This window comes from Chelonoidis abingdonii, chromosome 9, assembly GCF_003597395.2.
Source record: "Chelonoidis abingdonii isolate Lonesome George chromosome 9, CheloAbing_2.0, whole genome shotgun sequence".
In the NCBI taxonomy this organism is placed as follows: Eukaryota; Metazoa; Chordata; order Testudines; family Testudinidae; genus Chelonoidis; species Chelonoidis abingdonii.
The window spans coordinates 60,850,884-60,876,866 of NC_133777.1; the positions used below are offsets into that span (position 1 = coordinate 60,850,884).

The 25,983-nt window shown below is 39.3% G+C and overlaps 1 protein-coding gene across 1 annotated transcript in view; it reads left to right on the forward strand.

Moving 5' to 3' along the window:
• The window catches only part of PRTG (protogenin), a 118,668-nt gene that overhangs the window by 72,210 nt on the left and 20,475 nt on the right, over positions 1–25,983 (forward strand). Inside the window, exon 11 of the mRNA XM_032791950.2 lies at positions 2,182–2,370. Within this exon, the coding sequence (XP_032647841.1) occupies positions 2,182–2,370 (189 nt within the window). The remainder of the gene's footprint in view (positions 1–2,181; positions 2,371–25,983) is intronic.

A 25,983-nucleotide genomic window follows, 5' to 3' on the forward strand; every position in this document is an offset into this window, starting at 1 on the left:
GTCTGGATCAGTAAAAAGCAACAGAGAGTCCTGTGGCACCTTTAAGACTGACAGATGTATTGGAGCATAAGCTTTCGTGGGTGAATACATACGTATGCATCTGACGAAGTCAGTGTTCACCCACGAAAGCTTATGCTCCAATACATCTGTTAGTCTTAAAGGTGCCACAGGACTCTCTGTTGCTAGTTCTAAGATTGTTTCAGCTAGTTTCTTAAGTACCCTAGGATGAATTTCATCAGGCCTTGCTGATTTGAATACATCTAACTCAGTGTTTCCCAAACTTGGGACGCCGCTTATATAGGGAAAGCCCCTGGCGGGCCGGGCCGGTTTGTTTACCTGCCATGTTCCCAGGTCCGGCCGATCGCAGCTCTGACTGGCCACAGTTCACTGCTCCAGGCTAATGGAGAGTGTGGGAAGCGGCGGCCAGCAAATCTCTTGTCCCACACCACTTCCCGCAGCCCCCATTGGCCTGGAGCAGCGAACCACGGCCAGTGGGAGCTGTGATTGGCCAAATCTGCGGACGAGGCAGGTAAACAAACTGGTCTGGCCCGGCAGGGGCTTTCCCTACACAAGCGGCATCCCAAGTTTGGGAAACACTGATCTAACTTATCTAAATATTCTGTAACCTGTCTTTCCCCTATTTTGGCTTGCATTCCTTCCCCCTTGTTGTTAATATTACTTGTGTTCAGTATCTGATCACCATTAACCCTTTTAGAGAAGACAAGTAAAGTAGTGATTAAACACTTCAACCTTCTTGATGTCATGAGTTATTAGCTCTCCTTCCGCGCTTATTACTCAGTAGAGTAGATGACTTACACATCCCTATGTCTTTCTCTTCCTCCTAATGTATTTAATTCTTCTTATTCCCTTATGTCCCTTGCTAGGAGTAACGTATTTTGGGCCTACACCTTTCTGGTTTTTGTTCCTACATGCTTGTGTTAGTCTTTTGTGCTTCTCTTCAGTAATTCATCCATATTTCCACATTTTGTAGGTTTGTTTTTTGATTTTCAAGTCATTAAAAGAGCTCCTCATGGAGCCATATTCTTCCTGTATTACTGTTCTTCCTATCTTTCCTTTACATTAAAATAGGTTGCAATTGTGCCATTAGTATTGTCTCCTTGAGAAACTGCCAGCTCTCCTGAACGCCTTTATTCTTTAGAATTTCTTCCTTGGGGACTGCCTACTAGTTGTCTGATTTTTTTTTTTTTTAAGTCTGCTTTTTTGAAGTCCATTGTCCTTATTTTCTGCTCTCCTTGCTTTCTTTAGAATCCTGAAATCTATCATCTCATGTTCTCTTTCACCCAAATTGTCTTCCACCTTCAGATTTGCAACCCATTCCTCCCTGTTGGTCAGAATCAAGACTAAAAAGCCTGTCCCTCTGGTGCTTCCTCCACTTTCTGAAAGAAAAAGTTGTCCCCAATACATTTTCAAGCACTTACTGGAAGTTTTGTATTTTGCCATATTACTTTTCTAACAGATATCTGGGTATTTGAAGTCCCCCATTATTATCATGTCTTGTGTTTTGGATTTTTCTGTTTTTGTTCTAGAAATGCCTCATCCACCTCCTCTTCCTGATTTGGTGGTCTATAGTAAACCCCTTCCATGATGTTACCTCTATTTCCTCCCCCTTTATCGTTATCTGGAGACTTCCAACTGCTCTGCCTTCAGCTCTCTCTGCCTTTTGCATCTCAAAACAAGTGTATATATTCTTGATGTATAATGCAACACTTTCTTCTCCCCCACACCCTGCTTAACCTTCTTGAACAAGCTATCAATTATTCCAGCTCTGAATAATTTTAAAACATAAGTAGTGACTGTTTCATTTTTATACATAGACACCAAAGTTTAATCTGGACTTAATCTGTGCTCGGTCAAATGTATTTTGTGGGGACTTTAGTTTAACCCAAAACTAAAATAACCTAACTCAAAGTTTAATTCTCCATTACAAAGTGACCCTTTCTGCAAGATAGCCCAGCTTGATATGCTTTTAGATAGATGGTATAGATAAGGCTGGCCTAGGTTATCTAGTATCAATTACATAATTGTACAGCTGGGCTGGAACCAGAACCCCAGTTCTGAATAATCTTGAGCTTTGGGGTGTGAAATGTTGACTCTTGAAGAAATGTGTTTGCAAGAATTGTTTGTTTCTAATATATTAAAAGATATAATTTCATGCCCTAGCACCAAAGTCTCCTGAGCTGAGTTTGGAACCACTGAACTGTACAATCATTACAGTGAGGTGGCATCAGGACTCTGAGGATACAGCAACTATTGAAGGGTACAAATTATACTACAAGGAAGAAGGCCAGCAGGAGAATGGACCAATTCTATTGGATGCCAGTGACCTTGTGTATACTCTCAGTGGTTTGGGTGAGTACTTGCATTAATTGTCTTTTCCATACTTTGTCAGGCAAAAATGACACACCCCAGAACACAGAAAATCAAGTCAAATGACATCTAAATAGGAGCTGAAAGCTTTTTTAACTTTTAGGATCATACCATAATATTCTGTATGAGACAGCAAGATTAGGTTAAGTCACTTATTTCCTCAGTAATAGAAATCTTAAGTCTGAGCTACATTGCTGTCAAAGTAACCCAGTGCTTGAATATATATTTACCTGCTTTAAACAAAATTAGATAAATTTGTCACCATGTATAATTGGGAATATAAATTTGCCAGGTCACTTATCAGAATCTTTGAGGCTGGCAGTTATTAAAATAATTTTGTCCAGCAATCTATAAGGGATACAAGTCACTTTCTGAATGGTAATCTGCTTTTATATGTTATTTGTAACTGGTCTATTAGAATTGGAAAATTACTACAAAGGATCTAGGATTTATCTCTTTCCTATTTCTAACAATGTATTGACTACCAACAGTTGGCTCAGCATAGTACAGTTTTAGTGCCCAATCCTGCAAATACTTGCTGGTAGCCACAGTACTTACTATCATGCGTCATCCCATTAGTACCATAAACTGTGGTGGTAAGCATTTGCAGGATTGGATACAGAAAAGAAGACACAGGGCCTGATCCAAAGCCTGTTGAAGTCAACTAGAGTCTTCCCACTGATTGTTCTTAGTGGACTTTGGATTAGACCCACAGTTCCTTGCCTATAGCGTTTATAGTCAATGTCAGTCATAAACATACAATTCAAACAAGCAAAGTAGAGACATCGGTTGAAGGTGCTCCTGTTTATTGATGCAACAGAGGGATTCAAATTTTCTTTAAAGATGTGGTCTGTAGTAAAATCTCCAAAATCACTACAAGACTTGACACTTCATGTTCTTAAAGTGTCAAGATGGTTTACTTTTACTTCAGACAGGATGGAGAATTAATCTTGACTAAATTATCAAAATTGACCTGTAGTCTTAACTAGGTCAAATGGCCTCTTGACCACAGCCTGATTTTCTTATCTGTTATATATAGCCCAGACGCGATGTTAGGGAGAGACTGAGGAAAGCATTCTACTCTGTTAACTGGACAACTGACCATCTGCAACCACTTCTAGCCAGAGCATCTGGCAGCAGCTGACTGTTTAACAGAGCAGTGAGACAAAAAGAGAGTAGTTTAGGAGGACATGGTGTTTCTGTGTCTTAAGAGGTAAATTCTTTTTTCTTTTGTCTTCTCATTATGCAGTAGACAAAACTATATTCCAAACACATGTAAACTTATTGACTGTGCAGCGCTTTTCACATAGAATTTCTTAGTTCAACAATTTTCCTCTGATCAGATGTGTTTCGTAGACTGGTGCAAACAAAATATTTTGCCTCCAGACATTTTTTCCATTAAAGTGTCATCTCTGATGGTTTCTTTTACTAATAAGCATTTAGGGAGAAGTGGAAACTTCTTAGACAACTCAAATCTGCACATGTGAAATCTGTAGTTTGCCAGATTGTCGCCCAAATTTTTTAAATTATAGATGTGCAAAAATTCACATTCACAATTTGTGCATGCTGTAACAGTAATTGAACACACGCGGTTTTGAAAATATGGGCCTGCATCACTCTAACTTACTTACAAGTATCTAAAACTGGTGACATTATGGCTCACATTCAGGTTACATAGAATCATAGACTATCAGGGTTGGAAGGGACCTCAGGAGGTCATCTAGTCCAACCTTCTGCTCAAAGCAGTACCAATCCCCAGACAGATTTTTGCCCCAGATCCCTAAATGGCCCCCGCAAGGATCGAACTCACAACCCTGGGTTTAGCAAGCCAGTGCTCAAACCATGAATCTTTCCTCTCCCCCATCCATCATCTATGCTGCCATAGGATGGATGTATTGATTACATAGTATTCTTCAAGAAGATTCAGAGGAAGTGCTACTGTGCTGACTTTTAGTGACTTGCAGCTAAAGATTTATTGAATGTGCCTTTCAAAGATAGACATTCTTTTTTTCCCTTATCATCTAAGAGAAACATCCAAGTCCTGAAGTGCTGCATTTTCAAAGAGGTTTCCATTTGGCCTGTGAAATTTTACTTAGGCAGTTTTTCACACCTAAGTTTTTTACACTTGCTGAAGCTCGGGATAGTTCTGCTCAGATTTCAGGTATTTACTGTAGATGCCGGACCACTTGATTTGCATTCACATACAAGCTGCATTCTTCAAATTTTGTGAACACTTAACTTTTATCCTGCCAACAGTACATGAGGAAATACTTTTGTTTACAGATGCATGTTTAGAGGATGATTGTAGTATTATGCCCTGCAGTGTAAGAGGGAATTTAATCTTCAGGAGTAGATCTCCACCCAACAAAGGAAAGAATTTGTTCTTCATTTGTTGGATTTTACATGAGTAATCACAATCATTCTTGACAACGTTATTTCATTTCTGTTTCTAATTAAAATATCACTTCAGATAATTAGTTATGTGTTCATGTAATAACAAACTTGTAGGGAATTTGCTTTGCTGTACCTGGCAATATTGAGACAAATCACTCTTTAACTCATCTCCCCAGATTATCTGTTTACGATAAACGGAATCTTAGTGGACCAGACAGCAGCTTAGAAAACTAATGTTCTCTCAACCATTTGTCTCTCCTAAGGACATGTTTAAAGGTGGTTCTCAATAAATATCAGTGATTTAAGGGACCTTCAGTATCTTCAAAATGAGTTGTAGGCATTGATAGGACACTGGAGATATATGAGATCACAAGGGAAAGGGCATGTCGAATCAGCAGTCTCAGGCAAGTTACATAATTTGGTCAATAAAAGGGTTATTCCCAAATTGGGTGAATACATGGACGCTTGTACATGTCATGATATTTGTCCTCTCCCGCTATTATGTACTTACCAGCAGCAGAGAATACAAAAGGACAAGAAACGCCAGAACCTGGCAAAGCTTCAGTAGCAACAGGCAATGCATGAGGTTTTAGTGCTGGCTTTGGATCTCTTTCTCTCCCCTATCCCATTTCTTGCTCTCTCTCTTTCCCTGTCCTATTTTGGAGTGACCGCCAGATATTATTTTACTTTCTTTTTTGCTTCTTATTTTCCCCTCTTGCAAATAAGCACCTAATGAATTTTTTAGGAATCAGGAGCTGTGACATGATCTAATGGGGCAAACAATAGGTGTAGCCCCGTATGGGACTTGTGCCTGTGGGTGAAATTGTGTGGCTTTGCACTATTCTGGGCCTAGGTATTGATATGCACTAAAGCATTTGAAAACTGGAAAACCATGAATATTATGTTGTGCATCTCCTAACACACGTATGAACTATATCGGTGTGTAAATGTCATTGTCTGCTGATAAAATTCTATTTTATAGCCCACTCCTATGAAGTTAATTTACTTCAGACTTTGCCATTGCCCTCTTATTTTAGTCCATACTGATCTCCATCCCACGCAAATGTTGTTCTCACATTTGTTTGTAAATCACTTATTTCAGACAAGAAGATCATGACACAGGATTTATAGGAAGTGTTACTTATGCTAGAAATTTAATCCCATATCTCTCTAAGATTCCTGTGAATATTTTTCTGTATCCCAGGTCCTATTCATGGCAGAAGGTGAGGGATACTTTAATTCTCAAAAACCTTAATACCTACTGTAATTTTCATTGTAATCTATTTCATTCTAACTCAAACTTTTGACTTCTTCCTATTATATACATTTAGAACACAAAAATAAAGTGAACTATAGCCTATGATTCCTTGATAATAGGCTGTTGGATTGTAATAACAATGTTAACTATCCCTGTCTCTCTCCCCCTAGTTATTGGTATGTCTTGAAGGTTGTTTTTCAATCCTGAGTTAGAGCCCTTAAGTACCGATGTTGTGGAGAGCCTGTTTGTATAGACTGATTGTAGAAATTTGAAGGTGTATTGTCCAGATTTAACAGTGTTTTAGGAAAACAAATTCTGTACAGAAAGTGTTTTAGGATCGAAGGCAGGATAGAGACGATCAGCTGTCACTTTTGTGCTTCGAAGAAGTTTCTTGTATTGTTTTTTATTTCTGTTATGTTCTTGGACATCATTAATGCAAATGCAAATAGGTAACTCCAAGACACCTTGAATTTGCTGACACTATATATGTATCTGGAGTGATTGAAAAAAAGACAAAACTGAAACCTGCTAATTTGTAACGCTGACGTAGGTGTTTTGGGGGTTTTTTTTAGCCTACCTGGAATGCAGATTTTCAGGAATGTGGATTATCTGACACCAGATTACACTAAAAACCATTGGAATAGGCTGATTTCTGATTGGCTTTTTGGCTCTAGAGTTTCATCTTCTTACTTGTCATAAATCTAACTCAAGGCTACTTTGCAGCTGCTGTATTTATCAGCCTGGCACTTTCCTCTTCTGCCAGGTGTAGAGTTTGATTCACAAGCTGGGTCTCTTTCACCTTAGCCCTGGTCTACACTTAAAATTTTGGTCAAAAAATTCACACCTGTGAGAGATGTAGCTGTGCTGACCTAACTCCTAGTGTAGATGCAGCTAGGTTGACAGAAGAATGCTTCCATTAACCTAGCTACCATAGCTCAGAGAGGTGGGGTTCCTGCCCTGGCAGAAAAGCCCCTTCGGTCTGTGTAGGGTGCAACTACACTATGGGGTATGCCAACATAGTTATGGCATGGTAGCTGTGCTCATATAGTTACTATAGTGCAGACATACCTTCATGCCAATGTGGTTTGGGTGTGTCACAGAAGAGGGGTACTTTTGTGGCTGTGGAAGCAAGCAAAGAATAGACAAGCTGTGTCCTCACCTATGTCTGTGATGCAAAGCCTATCTGTGCATGGAAAGCATTTCACTTTCCTGCTCGAGGGTCAATGTTACACACTACAAAGTCAGAGGGAGTCTCCTTTTCGCGGGAAGAATGTTGGCTGAACTCGTATGATTATTGAATAATATTTTAAAGTCAGTTCTTTGTGAGTGGCACCAGTGTGCCAGGTGGAGGGACAGAGGGACGCTTGGAATTGGGATGCCAACAAAAGAGATGTTAAATGTTAAACATGTTAAGATTGATTAATATGAAATGTCACTTCTAATTCTCTCTCTGTCTTTTTCTCATTCTCATATTGCTTCCCACCGTATATTGCCAGACTAGACCTCCTGCCCCAGTGTAGGTCTGTCCAGTCACCCCTATTTATTTTTTAACTGGATTATTTGCCATGATAGTCACCATGTATATGGAATTAAACATTCTGACCGGATTCATGCCTGTCATTCTCAAAATAAATATCCCCAGCTTCATGGCAACATTTGTTTATGTTAAAGGTCTTGGCATTTATTTTTCAGCAGCAGACTGTTTCCTAGTTCCAGCGTAAAATTCCATTAACATTATTACTTGAATTTACCACAAGAACAGATCTTTGGGTGCATTCTAAGCATTTTTGCCTCTATTTTTAATTCTTCCTTTGCTCCCTCTTGCTCTAGGAAGTTCTGACTCCTACCAAAGAAACTGAGGTTGTGACACTTTGTAAACTTGCTCTTCCAGCCTTTGTTTCCATAAGGTTTCAGAGTAAAGGCAGTCAGGGGATCAGATTAGTTTTCCTAGTAGAGGTATTTGTTTGGGAAGCTTTCCACTGTGCAGCACAGGAGAGGGACTGGCGCAATGTGAAAACCAATTAAAACAAAACAAATGAAATGGACGTAAAAAGACACAAGTTCATTTCCCCTTATTAAAGATCTTCAAATTACTCTTTCAAAATTATTTTCAAATTGCTGCAGCTATAACATGCTTGGTGTTGTAAGCATAGGCAGATAGGCCCTGTTCATGCTGTATCTGAAACTGTTCTATTAATCTGGAACACGCTGACAGTGTTTGATGGAAACAGTTCACCTTGTTAGTGGTTGTTGCAGAGAGAGGGCTAAGTGGGTTTGTCATAAACAGATAGCTAAGGGTTAATGTTTCTTTTACCTGTAAAGGGTTAACAAAGGGAACCAAACACCTGACAAGAGGACCAATCAGGAAACCGGATTTTTCAAAGCTTAAGGGAGGGAATTTGTTTTGGTTTTCGTGGTCTTGGTCTTGGGTCTGTGTTCTGTGCTCTCTGGCTATGAGAGGGTGTATTTCAGTCCTTCTAATCTTCTGTTTCCAGTTGTAAGTACAAGGTAGCAAAAGTATGGTCTTTTAATTGTTTTGCTGTATTGCATCTGTGTATCTGGCTGGTGGAGTCTTAATGTGTATTTGGCTATAAGTACTTTGAATTGGATATCTTTTGAATAAGGCTGTTTATTCATATTTTTCTTTTAAGCAATAGCCTGTATTGTCATTGTTTTAATACAGAGATTAATTTTTTGTCTTTTTCTTTCTTTTATATAAAGCTTTCTTTTTTTAAAACTGTTGATTTCTCTTTTTTAGTTATGGCAAGGGATAGGAATCTCTGTGCCAGGATTACTGTCTCTCTCAGGGAAAGACTGGGAGGGGGAAAAGAAGGAGGGGGAAGGTAAATTCTCTCTGGTTTTGTGTTTCAAGGGATTGAAGCAGGGAAATCTCCTAGTATACCAGGGCAGGAAAATCTGGGAGGAAGTAAAGAGCAGGAAGGGAATGGTTTTATTTCTCCTTGTTTAAGAATCAAGGGGATTTGGGTTCTTGGGGTCCCCAGGGAAGGTTTTGGGGGGACCAGAGTGTACCAGGCACTGGAATTCCTGGTTGGTGGCAGGCTATCAGATCTAAGCTGGTAATTAAGCTTAGAGGAGTTTATGCTAGCTTCTCAGGTTATGAACGCTAAGGTTTAAATCTGAATAGGGAAAGCTATGACAGGGTTCTACTGACTTATTACCCTGCCTAGATATACTGGAAGCAGGAATGGGTCTCTTGAGAGACAGAGATAGAAGGCTTACTTTGTCACCTTATTGTCAACTTTTTTCTTAACCAAGGTAAAGGAGGGGGTGAGTTTTGACTCTGCATAATGTGTGGATTTTGTTTTAGAGCACATTGAGATAGGCACCTGCTCCTGTTCTTACACTCTTCACTCACTCTCTCTGCTTGTATTTTCAGTGCACACAACCACTGTTCCAGTCCAATGTCCTTATCACAAAACATGCTAGTAATAGCCATACTTAAATACATTGAAAAAAATTAAGCATGGATGGCATGAGGAGATGCAAATTGTCCCTTCTTGTGCCATCCAGGCTGCTGCATTTTGAGGAGAGGAAGGGTTGTGGTTGTAGTTGTACTTTTGGTTGTATTTTTTTTTTAAGTTGTAGTGTAGTTTAGTTTAGTTTCTTTGTAGTTGTAGTTTAATTGTTGCTGTGCAGCAGCAATTGCACCTTGTATAGGACAGCTCTAATTAGAATCCCAGAAAGTTTGTTTATTTTTTAAAAGCAACCAACTCTAGCAGCAATTCTTTAATGCAGTGGTTCTCAAACTAGGGCTGCTGCTTGCGTAGGGAAAACCCCTGGCGGGCCGGGCTGGTTTGCTTACTGCCCCGTCCACAGGTTCAGCCGATCACGGCTCCCACTGTCCGCGGTTCGCTGCTCCAGGCCAATGGGGGCTACGGGAAGCGGCGTGGGACAAAGGATTTGCTGGTTGCTGCTTCCCACAACCCTCATTGGCCTGGAGCAGCGAACTGCGGCCAGTGGGAGCCATGATCGGCTGAACCTGTGGACGGGGGAGGTAAACTGTCCCAGCCCGCCTGGGGCTTTCCCTACACAAGTGGCAGCCCCAGTTTGAGAACCACTGGTTTCATGGTTTGCCAGCTTTCCTTCTTGATGCCTGGGGTGCCCAAATTGTGTTGGAGAAGGGTTTCCTTCAAAGAATCAGTCACCCTATGCAGTCTATCAAAAGCTTGGCATTCTAATATTTAATTTTCAGTTAAGATGCTTGTACATATTTATACTCTTAACTCTAGTAAAACAAAGGTACCACTTCTCATGGAGGTAAAGAGAATAAGAACATTTTGGAGCGAATAGATAAAGGAATATGTGTAGATCAGAAAAAAAAGTTAGGAATTTTTATAAAGTTCAACTGCCTGCATCTTTGCAACTGAATATCTTGTAAACACCTTTATTTATTTATCCCAAAGTTTGCAAAAAAGAAAGCAAAACAAAATCAATGTGAAGGTAAGATGTGGCATGTGGTTTGGCTTTTATCAAATTGTGCTTGTGACAGAGAGAATTGGCTTTAAAATGGGAGGCTTCTTCAGACCTTAACTGTAAATTGATGACCTCTTTCTACATAATAAAATCTCCAAATAAACCACAGAGCAGAAGCAAACTAACAAAGATGAAAAAAGAAATGATAAATGTATATACAGACATTAATACTTGCAATGGCTATCATAGGTTTTTATAACATGCTTATGACCATGGTATCTGCTCTGTTAGTGTATTCCGTTCCTGACGTTTACGGTTTAGGGCCAGATTTTCAGCTGCAACCCCAAATGTTGTCCATTTGGTGCATGGAAACAGTTAGCTGGAAATCAAAGCAATTAATTTTCATGCCCAATTTTGAGAGAACAAGTGTATGTGTATGTTCTGGCAACACAAACTTGCAGGCCAGTTTGAGATAATCTGAAAATCAGGTGCTGAAGGAAGTGGTTTTAAGTGCCATGTTTTTGAAACCCAGGGGTTTTCCACTCTTAACCTTCCCAACAATGTTGTGTCCAGTATATTTCCATGAAGTAAAAAGTTCTATCCTTACATTTCATAGTGGATTTTCCTATTTATGACAGCTCATTGCTGGCAGTTATGCCACATGGTATTCTGTAAAACACAATACAGTAACTAGTGATCTTGACTCCTTATGCTTGAGTGTTGCATGTTGAGTCAGATTTTCATAGTTAGTGGAAGTGTTGACATGACCGAAGTTCACCATTGTTTAACAAAAATGAAAATTAATCCATACTACACAGTTTCTCAGTAACGATCAACAAAGAGAGCTTATTTAGTAGGTTATGTGACTAAAGATATACTGGCACACTGCATCTATATTGTAGACATTGGAAAGACATATTTACATTGTTACATAGTGGAAAGTGTGTTAATAGCTCAGTAGGTGACCAGGACAAATATTATCATTTATTACCACTGTTTACAGCTGATCAGCCTGGTGTTTACTCACCCTGATTACATACTTAAACTAAACCTCTTATCTATTAATTCTCCTGATTGTGTATAACAAGCTTGCTACTGTACTTATCAGCTAAAACATAAGGGATTTGGGGGCGAGGGGGAGTCAGTTTTACTGCATAGTGATAAAACCAAGGCTCCAGAAGTAGACTGGGAGCATTTAAAGGCACCATTTGCCTCAGCTGGTTCTGATCTCTTGCTCTCCTCGGCATCATGGTAGTTTAATACATGTATGTGTTTAACAAAAATAAAACAAAACCCTCCAGCTAGTCCTGATAGGATACAGCGTCTCAATAAGCGAAGAGATATTATACTCCTTACTCTATAATTATAAATTGTAGACCTGTCATCACTTTTAAGTATGAGCCTGTTTTCTAACCTATGGCTACGTCTACACTACAGGATAAATTCGAATTAGCTTAAACCGATTTTATAAAACAGATAATATAAAGTCAATTGTGCGCGTCCACACTAGGCACATTAATTCGGTGGTGTGCGTCCATGGTCCGAGGCTAGCATCAATTTCTGGAGCAGTGCACTGTGGGTAGCTACTGTAAAATAATGAGGCCAATAATGTCGATTTCCGTCCACACTAACACTATTCCGATATAGTAATATCGATTTTAGCATTACTCCTCTCGTTTTGTAGGAGTACAGAAATCGATTTAAAGAGCCCTTTAAATCGATATAAAGAGCAGTGTAGTGTGAACGGGTGCAGCGTTAAATCGATTTAACGCTGTTAAAATCGGTTTAACAGCGTAGTGTAGACCAGGCCTCAGACACTGCATATCTGTTTTATTTATTTATTTATTTATTTATTTATTTATTTTGGACTTTCCCCCAGACTTTTTTTTAAAAAAAAAATGGATTTTAGAGACTACACTAGACATATAAAGGACAGAGGTTTATTAAAACTAGATTTCCTTCATCTGTAAGACATTGAGGCAACATGTGCTTTGGAAAGCCTTCTTCCCTCTCATTCATGTTATTACTTTTTGGAGGCCTTAATTCTGAACATAACAGGTGTTGTGGGTTTTTTGTTTGTTTTTTATGGTAGGAATTTGCAAACTTGTACAGTATTTTGCCATTCAGTATAGGTGAAACTCCAATCAATCAGGTTTCAACTGTCAGTGAGAAGTTGTGTCCTAGAGTTCCAATGACATAACCAGGCCTTGAATGTACAAGCATTAGCTTGGGTGGTGGGGAAAGGGAAGGAATCAAGAATCTCTCTTTCACAGCATGCTTGATTATTTAATTTTTAGCACATGTGAGATTTGATGTGCACCAGGACAGTCAGGTGCTAAATATCATAAGGCTTCAAAGTGAGAATAAACTGAGCTCATGTGCCCAGCCAGGCTAAATTAGTCATTTGTAAATTTACCCACTTCTTATGTTCTTTTTTTTAATGACAAAAATAACGCCCCCTCAAACGTTAAACTTCTTCACTCTTTTGGGATAACAAATTGCAGTATCCTTCTTGTAAATCTAATTCTCACAGAGTCAAATTCAGACTTGTAATTGGGTGCCACTTTGTTGGACTCTGTTGGAATGGCATTCACTAACTAGTTTAAACACTAGTATATGACATGGAGAGCGAATCCTGGATAAATGGCAGCTTGTTCCGGCCATATTTGTCAAGAAACACCAAAAAACTACCAGCTGCCAATGTGACATTTTTATTATATAACTCAGTGCCAGACTTTTACTGATGTGGCCACTTTCCTTTCTGTGTGGTTATATGACTGTACTTGGGCCATACGCTGAGTACCTGTGCATATTTGTCTCAAAAGAAAATATATTGAGCCTTACCTATTCTTTTATGGTATCAACCAACATTGTTTAATTTGGATGATCACAAGACACTCTTTTTCTGCCATATTTGCTATTAATTCTAGTGTTCATAACGAATGCTAAACCGTGAAATTTCTGAAAAATCTAGCACAACAAATACATCACTCTTCATTTTGCTTTTGAAAGTAAATTTTATTTTATCCAATTCATTTATAATGGGAAGCTTTAATTAAAGTTTAATGTATTTGTCAATTTTAAATCACACCATCAGAACTCTGTAATTTACTGGTTTATCCTGTAATCAAGTTTAATAGTTCTAAAATACTGAAAGCTATAACATCTGCATAAGCAACATATCTGTTTCGATATTGATTAGGGTGTTACATCTGACAAACGTGACAAACACTCATTAAAAAAAACGAGTAAGCTCTAGGCTTCTTTGGATTAAATGTAAGGCCATTGAATGGCTTAAAAACTAGCTGAAAACTATTTATCTGCCTAAATGATAACCACGATTTTGGGGGCTGAAAGTTGCATTATTGCCTTCTCAACTGTGCAGTTAAGTTTCCTTTTGAAAACTGGCAGTTTGTGTGTTGGAGAAATCCTCTGATTTTATTCTTCGTATGTAACTGCTCTAAAAGTGGTGTGTGGGGGGAGGCGTTCAGTCTGAAACAGTAAATTAGGTCTACTATCATTACTAACAACATGCGCTGATTTTTGTTGTAACTCATTTTAACTTACAAGGCTTGTTTTTCTTTAAAGAGTGGAGAAAACAATTCTTTGGCATTAAAAATGTACAGAGCACATACCGCTTGAACCCCAGCACTGGATAGAGATTTTCTGTACCTGTGCAGCTTCACTTCAAATAACTAAATAGGGTATTAAATCCAGCTAAGCAAGGCCCCCTGAGTAGACAGTGGGAGCTATCAGGAAGAAGGAAGTTCCATTATTTCAAGTGACAATGCTTTGCAAGAATCCATAAAATACGAATGAGAAAACACAGGCTTTGATATGCCAACAGCAGAAACTACCATGGAGACTAAAAGAGGGTGGAGGAGGCAGGAGACATGTCTACTCAAGTGGCATGAAGGGCAGTTACCTGCAATGAAGATCTGTTTTGTTTTTTTTTCCTACACTCCCAGCTGCTATCCCAGCTGAAATATCAGATACAGTTGTTCCTTTAGGGACAACAGAGAAGCCGAATGTGTAGCAACTGTTTGAAGAACTGGATTAAAGGATTTCTCTTGAAGCTAAGAGAAGGGATGTTATTTGCGTTGTGCCTGGAGATAAGCCACTGGTTTCTAATGCAGCAAACTGTATCCCTTTCAAGTACTTAAATGTAAAATTTTCCGCAGGTATGAGAGTGCATAGAATTTTGAAGAAAACTCTTTCTTGGCATTTCTAGTCCTAGAGACTCCACCATTTAAAAATTAATATTCAGATAGGAATATTGTGCTATAGTGATTGCATATACAGTTATGCTTTATGCAAATAGTATTCAGTCACTTGCTGGGCAGAAAATTAGTTTATTTCATGCAAAAATGTAGTAAGCATCATTTCAAACTAAACCACTCAGATTTCTTGATTATTTTAAAAAAGTCGTTAATTTTAAATATCTCTAACTGAAGTTTTTTTAAAAATAAATGTTCTTTAATTGCTGTATTTTGAAATGGACACTGCTCTAGTCTATTGCTAAATAATAATCATTCCTCTGATAGAGTGCTTAATCTTTAGCATGCTTCAACGCCCTATTATTAAAAGAAGCCAGTTGAAATAGAAGTAAATGATAGTTAATTTTTCATAATTTCTTACAAAGAAGCGACTACTTACAGCGCTGTTACAAAAGTTGCTTTCCTTGTTCCAGTAAAACTTTTAAATATGTGGATTTGTTTTTCTAAAGCACATATATCTGGGCAATATTATTTAATTCACTATTTATTGGACTTAAGTATTTTACTAATGAAGGCCCAAATTGTAAAGCAACAACTCCTTGGAGAAGGCTTAGAGAAAACTCCTGTTGTAGGAAATTAAACAAACATTGTCTATTAATCATACTGCATGTCGGCCACCAGACCTCTCTCTCGATTGTTCTTGGTGAATGTGAGGAACCATTAGATGTGTGAGGTCCTTAAAGGTCTGAGTAAGTCAAAGGGGAAGAGTTTAAAAAAAATGCCACCATTAGCACATGAAAGAGACTTCAGAGTGGACAGAAGAAAACATTTGCTGTATAGGGCTAGTTACATTTCTTAATTTTTTTCTCCTCTCCTTTTTTCTTTTTTTAACTTCATTTGTTTAACTAAAGTCCAGATGTTGTGATCAAAATGTTAGGGTCGGTGATAAATTTCTGCTGGATTTTTGTTGTCCAGGAATTGATACTTGAGCACTTGTGATAAAGTTGTATGGGAAAGTTAATACCTTGAGTTTGCAAAAAGCCCTGGGTTTGTTGATAAGCAAATACACTTTTAAGGATAAGCAAATATGCTTTCCGGGCATTCACATGCCTGGAATAATACCTTCCTTACATCATACCTACCATGTAGGTAATGCTACATGAAGCAATTTTCACCATTGGTGAAATATGCATTTGTGGAAAAGCAAATTATTTTTCAGTTTTGCCTGGGTTTCTTGCGGGAAGGAAGGAAAAAAAGCAATTTTGGCAGATGGGAAAGGGTGTTTTTGCTGTGGAGTAGAAAAATTGCTGTGAAATTTCTCTGCAAAACCTTTGAGTTGTGCTTGAAATAGCTTCATGGAAACTTAATTTTGAACAAAAAGTGGAACGTTTGCATCCTGCATTCCCCACTGTTGCCCTCCTCCGCCCACAAATAAAAATTTCTGTGTTCAGTGTTCGAATGGCAAAATTGTACTGCCCTGAGTCAAACTGGTCAATGCTTGCACAGCAAAGATGTTTAACATAGTTATAAAAGTAGGACAAGGGGAATTTATTAGTTGACCCATGCTTAGTAGAATAAAAGGTACTCCCTGAGCCACATTTTCTGCCTGTAGTGTGCACTCATTTGCGTACAATGGCCTTCTAAATGCACAGATGTGGTAACTGTGTATGCAAAGGAGTGCAAAATGGCTGCACATACTTTTTGAAAATTTGGACCTGGGTGTAATGCACAATAATACAGTGAGATGATCTGAACAAATCTTCCTCAACAAGGAAAGCTGAATCGTGCTTTGAATTCAGTGTAATAATAATACCTGATAGAAAACATGAAAACATTCAAACTGGGAAACTGAAAGGTAAACTGTTCGGCTTATTTAAAGTGCATGCACTATTTAGATGGTATTCAATCAGATTTCAACAGTCCTCCATTTTCTCCTTTTGCTTGGGCCTACCTCCTCTGCAGCTGCTTTAAGACCTGCACTGGAACATACAGTCTTTCCTCTCTGAAACCAGGGAGGGAAAGCCAAAGGGATGCAGGCATTGGTAGACCCTGGCCCTGATAATATATTTCCTGACTATCAGCGATACTATGGTTATTTGCATCAATTTCTCATATTTTTACTCTTTATTATTATTATTATTTATTATTTATTATTACTAATACCAATAATACTGTGTTATTATCCATAGCTACCAGAGAGCTTCACAAGACAGGCAAGTGTTATAACCGCCATTGTACAAACTGGGTAACTGAAGCACAGAGAAGATAAGGGCGAGAATAGCTGAGCAGTCACAGCTATTATTGACCAGCTTGAGTTTGTATTGCTCATCATTTCCAACAATCCGCGCTTAAATGACCTGCCCAAGGCCACATGGAATCAGTGGCAGAGGTGGGATTGAACCAGGTCTCCAGATTCACAACCCTGTGCTCAGCTGATTAGATCACAGCTTGTTCTTTAGGGGCACTTCCCTCATTGGTGGAATTTATATTATGGTTATTACATCCCTAATGTTTTCTGGGTAAATAGCTTTTGGCATCATGATCACACCAATCTCCTTCATGAATGGCAAGGGGCCAAAACAATCACTTGTCCATCTTTCTGGGAAAGAGGAGATGGTTTCAAGTTATGACAGCCATTTATTCAAGTTGTCTTTTCCTGGATTGGGCACTGGAATAATAACATGAGGCACACTGCACTTTCTGTGCAGTAGATGGTCAGATGTGACTACAGTAGTTCGTTTATGTAGTGGGAATATATGTACCGAGCACCAGTTGTCATATCATCTAAGTATCAAGTATGTGATGAGCATTATACACCTGTAGCTATTGCTGTGGTGGTGTATCAGAAATAGCTCTCCTATAATTGACCAGGGATAACCCAACTCTAATTAATCTGACTTCAGCTACAGGAACTTTGAATTTGTTAGATCCCAATCCTACTAATAGGAGGCACTGCTGACAGTGAATAGAACAGGGTTAGTAGATTGAGTGTTCTCCTTGCTCTGCTACTGGCTTGCTATGTGACCTTGGGTGAATCACTTAACTTCCCTAGGCCTCAGTGTCCCCATCATAAACTGGAAACTCTTAGATATGTACAAATGACCCTGGCTAAATATGAGCTAAGTGGTATTTTGTTTATTTTATTTAAGTAATCAATCAGCCAGTCTAACAAAGTTTTTTTTTGTCATGGCTCAAGTTTCTAAATGTTGTATAAACCTTCACATAAAGAGCCATTGAGGCAGGAGTTGTTTGAACTTTGGTCTTTTTTTAAATCCAGATGCTAATATATCTTAGATCTAATCTTGAATGCATTAAGAAAGATGAATAAAAATAACTTTTGACTGTGGTTAGCAACTTTCAGATTTTTAGTAGAATATTTGACACTTTACTCTATTCCAACCTCATTCCAAAACGACCTCACTTGGAAGAAAATTGTGGGAGGAATTTGAATTACTGCTGATCTTAAAAAAAAATTTCCTGTGGAAACTCAACTTTTCAGCCAAAAACCTCAAACACAAGATTTCAGCTAAAATCTTTTGGATTTTTGGCTGGAATATTTTGACAAAAACAACATTTTTTTTTTTTTGTGGATAACAGACCCTTTCTGTGGAAACATTTGTTTTTTTCATAAAACCAATATTCTGTCAAAAACAGTTGTGATGGAAAATTTTCAACCCTCTGTATTCCAGTTTATAAGACCAAGAAACACATCCTTAGAAGCATGAAAGCGTATAAACATATCTGGAAAAGGGACACACAGTCAATGAAATTATGTTCCAGTCTTCTAAATTTGTGGACCTCTCCCTCTTCCCCTCGTCAAAAGTCAATTACTTTTTAATTTTCATGTGTCTACACTATATAGAATATATCCGTTAAAGAACAGGACTTTCCGGGGCTCAAAACATTTTGATTCATTTCCAAATAGTGGAAAATAACTTGTTTGCCCTTACAAAATATGCAGAGAGGGGCAGCCCACAAGGAGTAAAGATACAGCAAGAGTCTGTACTGTCAGTCAGAGGAGCTTAGGATTTCCAAAAAGCTTCAGGTGGCCTAAAAGCCTGTCAGACTGTCCCTTTTGCTGCTGCTGCTGCTTTTAAAAGACAATAAACAACATTTGAGAAAGCATATCAATACTTAGAGCAAAACTTAGAGAATTAAACTGCTGTTCAGTGAAGAGGAGGAAAAGATTTGAGTGCCTGAGAACATTAGGGCCAACTTCAGTGCTGGTGGAAATGAGGTATACCCATTTACACGCACAAGAAGTTTAGCTCCTCGTGTTTCCCAGAAGACTCAGAATTAAATATTTCTTAAAGCTATGTTAACATTATGTGTTTGACTAAAACTCATAAAAGCAACAACATTAGCTTGACCTGCTGCTCCGCTTAGAAAATATTCTGTAACTCATCTTGTGCATAATCCTAGGACAGAAGAGCCTGGGCCTGCAAAGAGACGAAACTATTGTTGAAACAAATTTTTAGATGGAATCAATTTATTCTGAAAGGTTAATGTGGTTTTTGTAGACCAGGAGCAAAAAAACCTGGCCACTCAGAGGAGTATCCGTACCAAATTTTAGACTGCTTGAAAATGCCCAAGAAACAACAAAATTAAATTAATGCATCTCAGGCTTTATTTCCCACTGATGTACTTTCAGTTAACTCCCCTGTGCAGATTCCTCCTAAAGCAGTTTCTATGAACAACACATACTACTGAGTATAGCATTAGAACAGAAGCTGTACTAGTTTCTTGGATATTATTTCTGATCTAGTGGCAAATGGCTGTTTCTTTCAAGGCATATTTTAGAAGTGCTATCACATGTTAGGGTATTGTTGATGGGAAATATCAAAGGCTAATAATAATCTATTATGCCCAAGTCTGAGGGAGGCTAGACAACATATCAAAGAATCTCCTACAAAAAAAGAGGCAAGCAAAAGGTGGTGGGAAGAGGAAGGTAACACAAATAGTCAGAAATGTACATGTGTGAAGAGATGTACTGAGATGAATATCCCTGGGGAGATGGGATGAGTTCCACACCCTAGGGCCCACCACACAAAATGCATGATCACCTGCTGACCTGAGACACAAGGGTGGAATCCCTAGAAGGTGATAACTGATGGCTGGTTCAAGAATCCTTGTTTGGATCCATTCCTTTCTGTCTTATTAACCCTTGTAATTGGAAATTGCTTTGCAAATTTAACATTATGCATCCTATGTGCTAAAGTTTCAGAGGGTGCACTGAAGCAGTCTGTGTTGAAACAGACTTATAAAGGCACCTTGCTCACAGCCCTGTCTGTTAAGCCAGTTTTAATATAGGTTCATTTGACTTCAGCAAATGACATATTAAAGATGCTATAGAAAGCTGTATTAAAGGCAAGATTGGTCTACGTAAATTTAGCTAGATCATTATTTAACTTTTCTGTAGCTGCCATTCAGTTTGTCACTGTAAAGTTCAGTGGAGTTAAGAGCCACATTTTTCATTGTCCTTAACTAGCTTCTGAATTTGCATCCGCAAATTGAGCAGGTAAGTGATTGTTCTCACAAAATTGCATATACATACACACTGCACGTGCAGATTGGGTACTCAGCTACCTGATTTGTACCTGTGAGTACCAGTTGGTGTGTGACATACTTACAAGCCCCAGCACAAACACTTTCAGCTGGCTTTAGGCACCCACAAAATTGGAACCTGCAACTGAAATATTGGCCCTATCTGCAGTTGGGCATGAGATGTGTAAATAATATTTGGCATAATTAAAATAAGGATCATTTGATTATATGTATTCTGTTTTCATCCACTGTTAGTTTTCCTGTTACTGCTGACTTGTTTTATACATGGAAATTTGAAAGTTGACCATTGCAATTCCTGTTTGCCATCAAATGGAGGAGAAATCATAGGTCTAGTTTGACTTCTATATTTGGAGAGGGAGCTCCAGTCAGGCCAATGGGGCCATGCATGGAGGGGCAAATTCTGTGCCTGCCCAAGGTTTGCCCTTGGGAAGGGCACTGCCCCCCTGATCCTTCCAAACTACACCCATGGGAGAAAGCTAAGCTGTTTGTGAGTAGCCTACCTGAAACTCTTGCATTTTGTAAGCATGCTTGCAACAGCAGCATTCCTAATTCTCAGGATTTGGGACGAGGGTCACCAAACACAGATGTTTTTGCAATGAAACTGTGCACCTCCTAGAAAGTCACTGTAGTACAAGAAATGATAGATGGTGTTTTCATTTTGCTGCACAAAAGGGTCAAAATGGCATGGGGAGCCCATGACAGCCCAACAGAGAAATGTTAGTTCTGAAAGGAAATTTATTTCATAGCTTCAGGGGAAGTTTGGGTGCCATGAATAGATTCCCTCTATCGGAGCGTAAAAATGTATTGTTTGTAAGATGATGCTATATGTCTGACAATCAATATATGTGTGTTATCATGGCAGTTACTTAAACAGATGTTAAACCAAATTTGGTAGCACAGTTTTACCCTATTGTTTAGATGCTTTTTTGAGAAAGCATTCTATGAATACAAAGATCAGGCAAATTATCAAAACTGTTTCTTCTTAGTAGGAATGGTTGAACTTCTTTTTGGAAATCGTTTGTGTTCTTGGTCTCTTCCTGCTAATCCAGAAGGATAAATCCTTAACTCTTATCGTGTCCCTGTTGAAATGTGGTTATAGAAGCATTTAGCTAGTTTTATTCTGTAGTGTAATGTTGCTCGATTCACTAAATATAGCATGGATACTTGTTGTATTGCACAACATTGCAAATTAGGCTCACTATATGAATTCCTAGTGGATGTATCCATGTTAGAAATATGGGTTAATTAAGGCTCTGTTGACTCTTCTGGATATTCTTTACCCCCTTTCTTCTTCCAAAGATGGCCACTTTCTACATAATTCCATTAAACTGATTGTACTCGGAGGGGTGGATTTAGGGGCAGTGCTCTCATCTTACAGAGCAGGGCCAATGAGCTACATTCCTCCCACTGGGCAGCAACAAAAGAAAAGGTTTCCCAAAAGAAAAGAGGGGCACAAACGATCAAAATTAGGTGTTTGTCCAGGCCTCTGGTATCACTTTCAAGTCAGCTTTTAAGAATGTGAACCAAAATCTTCTTTAGTAAGGCTCAGATTGAAAACTGTAACCCAAACTAGTTAGCATTAGGATAGATCAGATGTTTTAAAGTGTATTATTAGTATAATACTGGAAGATGGCTTTTCCCCTCCTGTTTTAGAAAAAAGTTTAAATAGAATAATAAAAGCGTGGGAATTGATCCAAAACAATATGCACGTTACCAGAAGAAATACTGTGTTATGTTACTCTAAAGAAAAAAAAACCAGTCAAACAACCAGGATTTCTGAAATCTGCCTAGTCTTTTCATAAAGATTTTGAAACTCTTGAAATAGATCCTTTACTTTTGCAGCCATTCAGATACCTAAATGATAAGGTCAGAGAATTTCTTTCCGCAACTCCCCACCCCCCTTTGCTGATTGTGGGCAGTAGGAGAGGTGATGTTTTTACTGCAAGGGGGTGTGAGGTGGTATTTGTCCTGAGGCCCTTCAAGGGAATAGAACTAAGCTACAAAAGGGATACATGGAGCCTTTTCAGGTTTAGACAAATAAGCAAGAGCCATCCAAAGCCACAGAAAGCTAGACTGTTTAGTGGGATTGACTCACATCTGTCATATGGTCTAGTTTCTACCCAAATAAACTTTCACAATGTTGTAGAAAGAAAAATTGTATCATTTCCCTTTCGGTTATTTGGAAAACATGAGTACCACAGACAGTCTCTGTTCCATCTTCAATTATCTTTAAACTGAAGTATAAACTATTTGGGATGTGAAATTCTGGTAATTTGTAAGCTTTCAGAATGTGTAATTCTGTATTTTCAGAGCTATGTTTTAATTCTAGTTCCCTAAGGAATTCCAAGTCCCTTTTTAAAAAAAAAAAAAAAAGAAAAGAAAGAAAGAAAACCTCCCTAAATATTCACAAATTAAACTAGTAAAAGTCACATAGCCACACAATGCACATGTAGAAGATTGTTTAAAGTATAATGTGACGGTGTTGCTGTAATAACTTTTTGTTTATGTGTTTTACCCATACATCTTACCTAGTACACATTCCGAGAGCAGTGTGTAGGCACATTTTTAAAAATATGGAAATATATAAAAAATGGTAAGAGGACTACTGAAGGGGGGTTGCCTATTTTGAAACGAGACTACTCTCAATATATATATTGTAACACCTCTTCAAACTTCTTATTTCATTGTGGTGTTTGTTGCACTGGTCTCCCTCTCATTTGCCTTGTGTATCTGAAATGTATTTGCTTATTTTTCTAATAAGTTTCTTCTATATTTACATTACTTTGCTTCAAAAGTGCATTTTTAAGGATAGTGTTTCTCACTGTTCTCCTTTTCCCACCCTTCCCCCTTAATAATTCCCCTGGACCTCTGTTGCTTGGAGCAGACTTTGGCTAGCCCCAGATTCTGTGTCAAAGGCCATGACCCAGATGTCACAGCAGCCCATGCTGCTGGCCTCTTCTCTGAATAATTATCTGGAGTTTATTGTGTTGAAGGGATGGGCTTGGGGGCAGTGCAGTCACCCTGGAAAGCCAGACCAATGAACTATCCAGCCGGACTGCTACACAACAATGGACCTGTAGGTTATGCAAAAAAAAAAAAGTGGAAGTGGGGGGAGCACAAAAGATTAAATTAAAAATGGGCATTTGGCCAGATAAGTTTATCCTTAGAACTGAAACCTAAGGATCTAACCCTACCAGTTCTTTCTGCCTTTAAAGGGCAATAGTGTTTTCAAAAACTTTTAAATTGAAAGAAAAAAACATGTTTTTAAATTGTTTTAGTATGTTAGGGCAACACTGACATTGTTCTCTTCTCCCTGTCCTCAGCTTTTTAAATCATTATCTTGGGCTGAAAAGTATAAGTTGCTGGTATGCTCAGAATCTCAAGCACTAGAATGACAGTTTTCTTAAGCAATCCCGTACAATTCTCATCCTGGAGGAAGGTGGGGCAGGAGGGAGAGAGAGCCTTTCCTTTCTATCTACTGAGAAATCATTTTCTTTCCAGTGTGTCAGAGAACTGAGACGTTCAGAGCAGTGAGGTATAGGAGAGTGTCCAGTATCTGGATTTAATATGAACCAGTAATAAGTGGTACTAAAATGCCTATTTTCTTTAGGTTCCTTTATCTGTTTATGTCCCCAAGAATGATTTATTTTTTAAATTTCAAATTCAGCTTTTGGAGTGCTCTCTCGCCTTTTAAACCTTTATGAGTACTGAATGAAAGACTGCTGGAGGTGGACTCGCTGTTCTGGGGGTGGGGGTGGGGGTGGGAGGAGTTCTTTCATGGTCCTGACCTCGGATTCTTTCTTAATTTTATCTAGCCCTGACCTGTTGGCTCTGCTCTGGCTCCTTTCAAGGCCTTTGGAGCTTCACAAACACGCAGCAGCTGAAAGAAACAATGACAGGGGTTTTAGGGGCTGCAATATTACACTCTCTTCTAACCTCGGCTAAATAGTTTGTAAACAGATGCTTTCTATGATGCATTTGCCAGAAAGCCAAAATGTTGGCTGTGTTAACATCAGCAAACACAGCTCTATAAAATTCTTGATTTAGTACCATCAGTTTGTCCCGCAGGATGTTTGATGTGTAAAATATGCTCTTGGGAGCACACATTAAATGTTCTTCATCTCTCTCTCTCTCTCTCACACACCCCTTCCATATTATTATTATATATATAAAATAATGTGGAAGGTCTATCTATATAATAGAAAATCTTTAAAGTTTTACGGAAAATACAGAACTGACAATTGCAGAAAATCATTCTTAGTGACTTTCCTGGGAGTTCTGTTTGTGCAGTCTTGACTGGAATGATTATATTTAATAATTTCACCAATGGCAAAGGTATCAGGAGCTGCTTTTTTTGTTATCCTCTGATTTCTCATCCAGACATTCCTTCCGCACAGCCCCCACTCTTTCTAGCAGTGTATTCATGGGAAGTGCATGATGACACCATCTGGCAGTAACAAGGTATAACTCCAGCAGATGGAACCAACCTGTGTGTGGGGAGACATTCCTTTCTCTCTCCATTTTGCTTTTATCACTTGGGGAAACATCTACAAAACAAAGGGAATCTTTTTCCTTCTGTAAAATGGCAATAACCGCTACTGTGATCTCCTTATATCCAGTGGTGATCTGGAGCTGGTTCGTGCGAACTGGTTCTTAAATTTAGAAGCCAGTTTGGGATCGGTAGTTAAAGGGGTGGGCAATTGGGAGAGGGAGGTTTTTCTGTCGTTACACCGGCCCACGGGCCACAACCGGCCCGCCTGAGCTCCCAGCTGGGGAGGCTCCCCCAGCCCCAACCTCACAACCCACCTCGCGCAGAGCCTCAGCGTGCTGCACTGCGGGCACCAGCTCTCTGGATTGCTCCTGGGCAGCTCTGCAGCTCCTGCCGCTTTGAGCAGCATGGTAAGGGGATGGGTCTGTGAGCTCCAGCAGGCTGCACAGCATCCATACATGCTGCTCTGAGCAGCATGGTAAGGGGGCGGGGCTGGGGCTGGGAGGAGGGGTTGGATAAGAGGCAAGGAGCGGTTGGAGGGGGTGGAGGTTACGGGGGGGGCAGTCGGGATGGGAAATGGGGGGGTTGGGTAGGGGGTGAGGTCCTCGGGGGCAGTTAGGGTGGTGGGTCTCAGGAGAGGTTGGTCGGGGAGAAGGAGCGGGGGGAGGGGGTTGATGGGTTGCGGGTTCTGAGAGGGGGCAGTCGGGGGCAGGACGTGGGTGGGGGTCGGATGGGGGAGATGAGACAGGGGGCTTGTACTCACTCGGTGGTTTCCTACTGGGTCTTCTGTGGCACTTTGGCGGCGGGTCCTTCACTTGCTCTGGGTCCTTGGAGGGCCCGCCACCGACGTGCCACTGAAGACCTGGAGCAAGTCAAGGACCCGCCGCCAAAGTGCCACCGAAGAACCAGTAGGGAACCGGTTCTTAAGACTTTGGCAGCTCATCACTGCTCATATCCCAGCAGAAGCTAGGATTTCAACTTTCATTTCAGAGGCCACTGAGTGTCAGCAGAAGCTTAATGTGTTTTGGACAATGTAAGGTTATCTGGTATATTTTTCTTTATTTGCCACAATGTTTTAGAAACTCTGGAACTAAATAAGATCATTGTGATGTTATTCATCCTAAGGAATTTGGTGCTCTGTCACATACACTGTAACTCAGTTCCAGCACATTGGTGGTTAAGTCCTTGTTTACATTAATAGACTGGCTACTTCTATACCAGTGTACAATAAAGGGCAT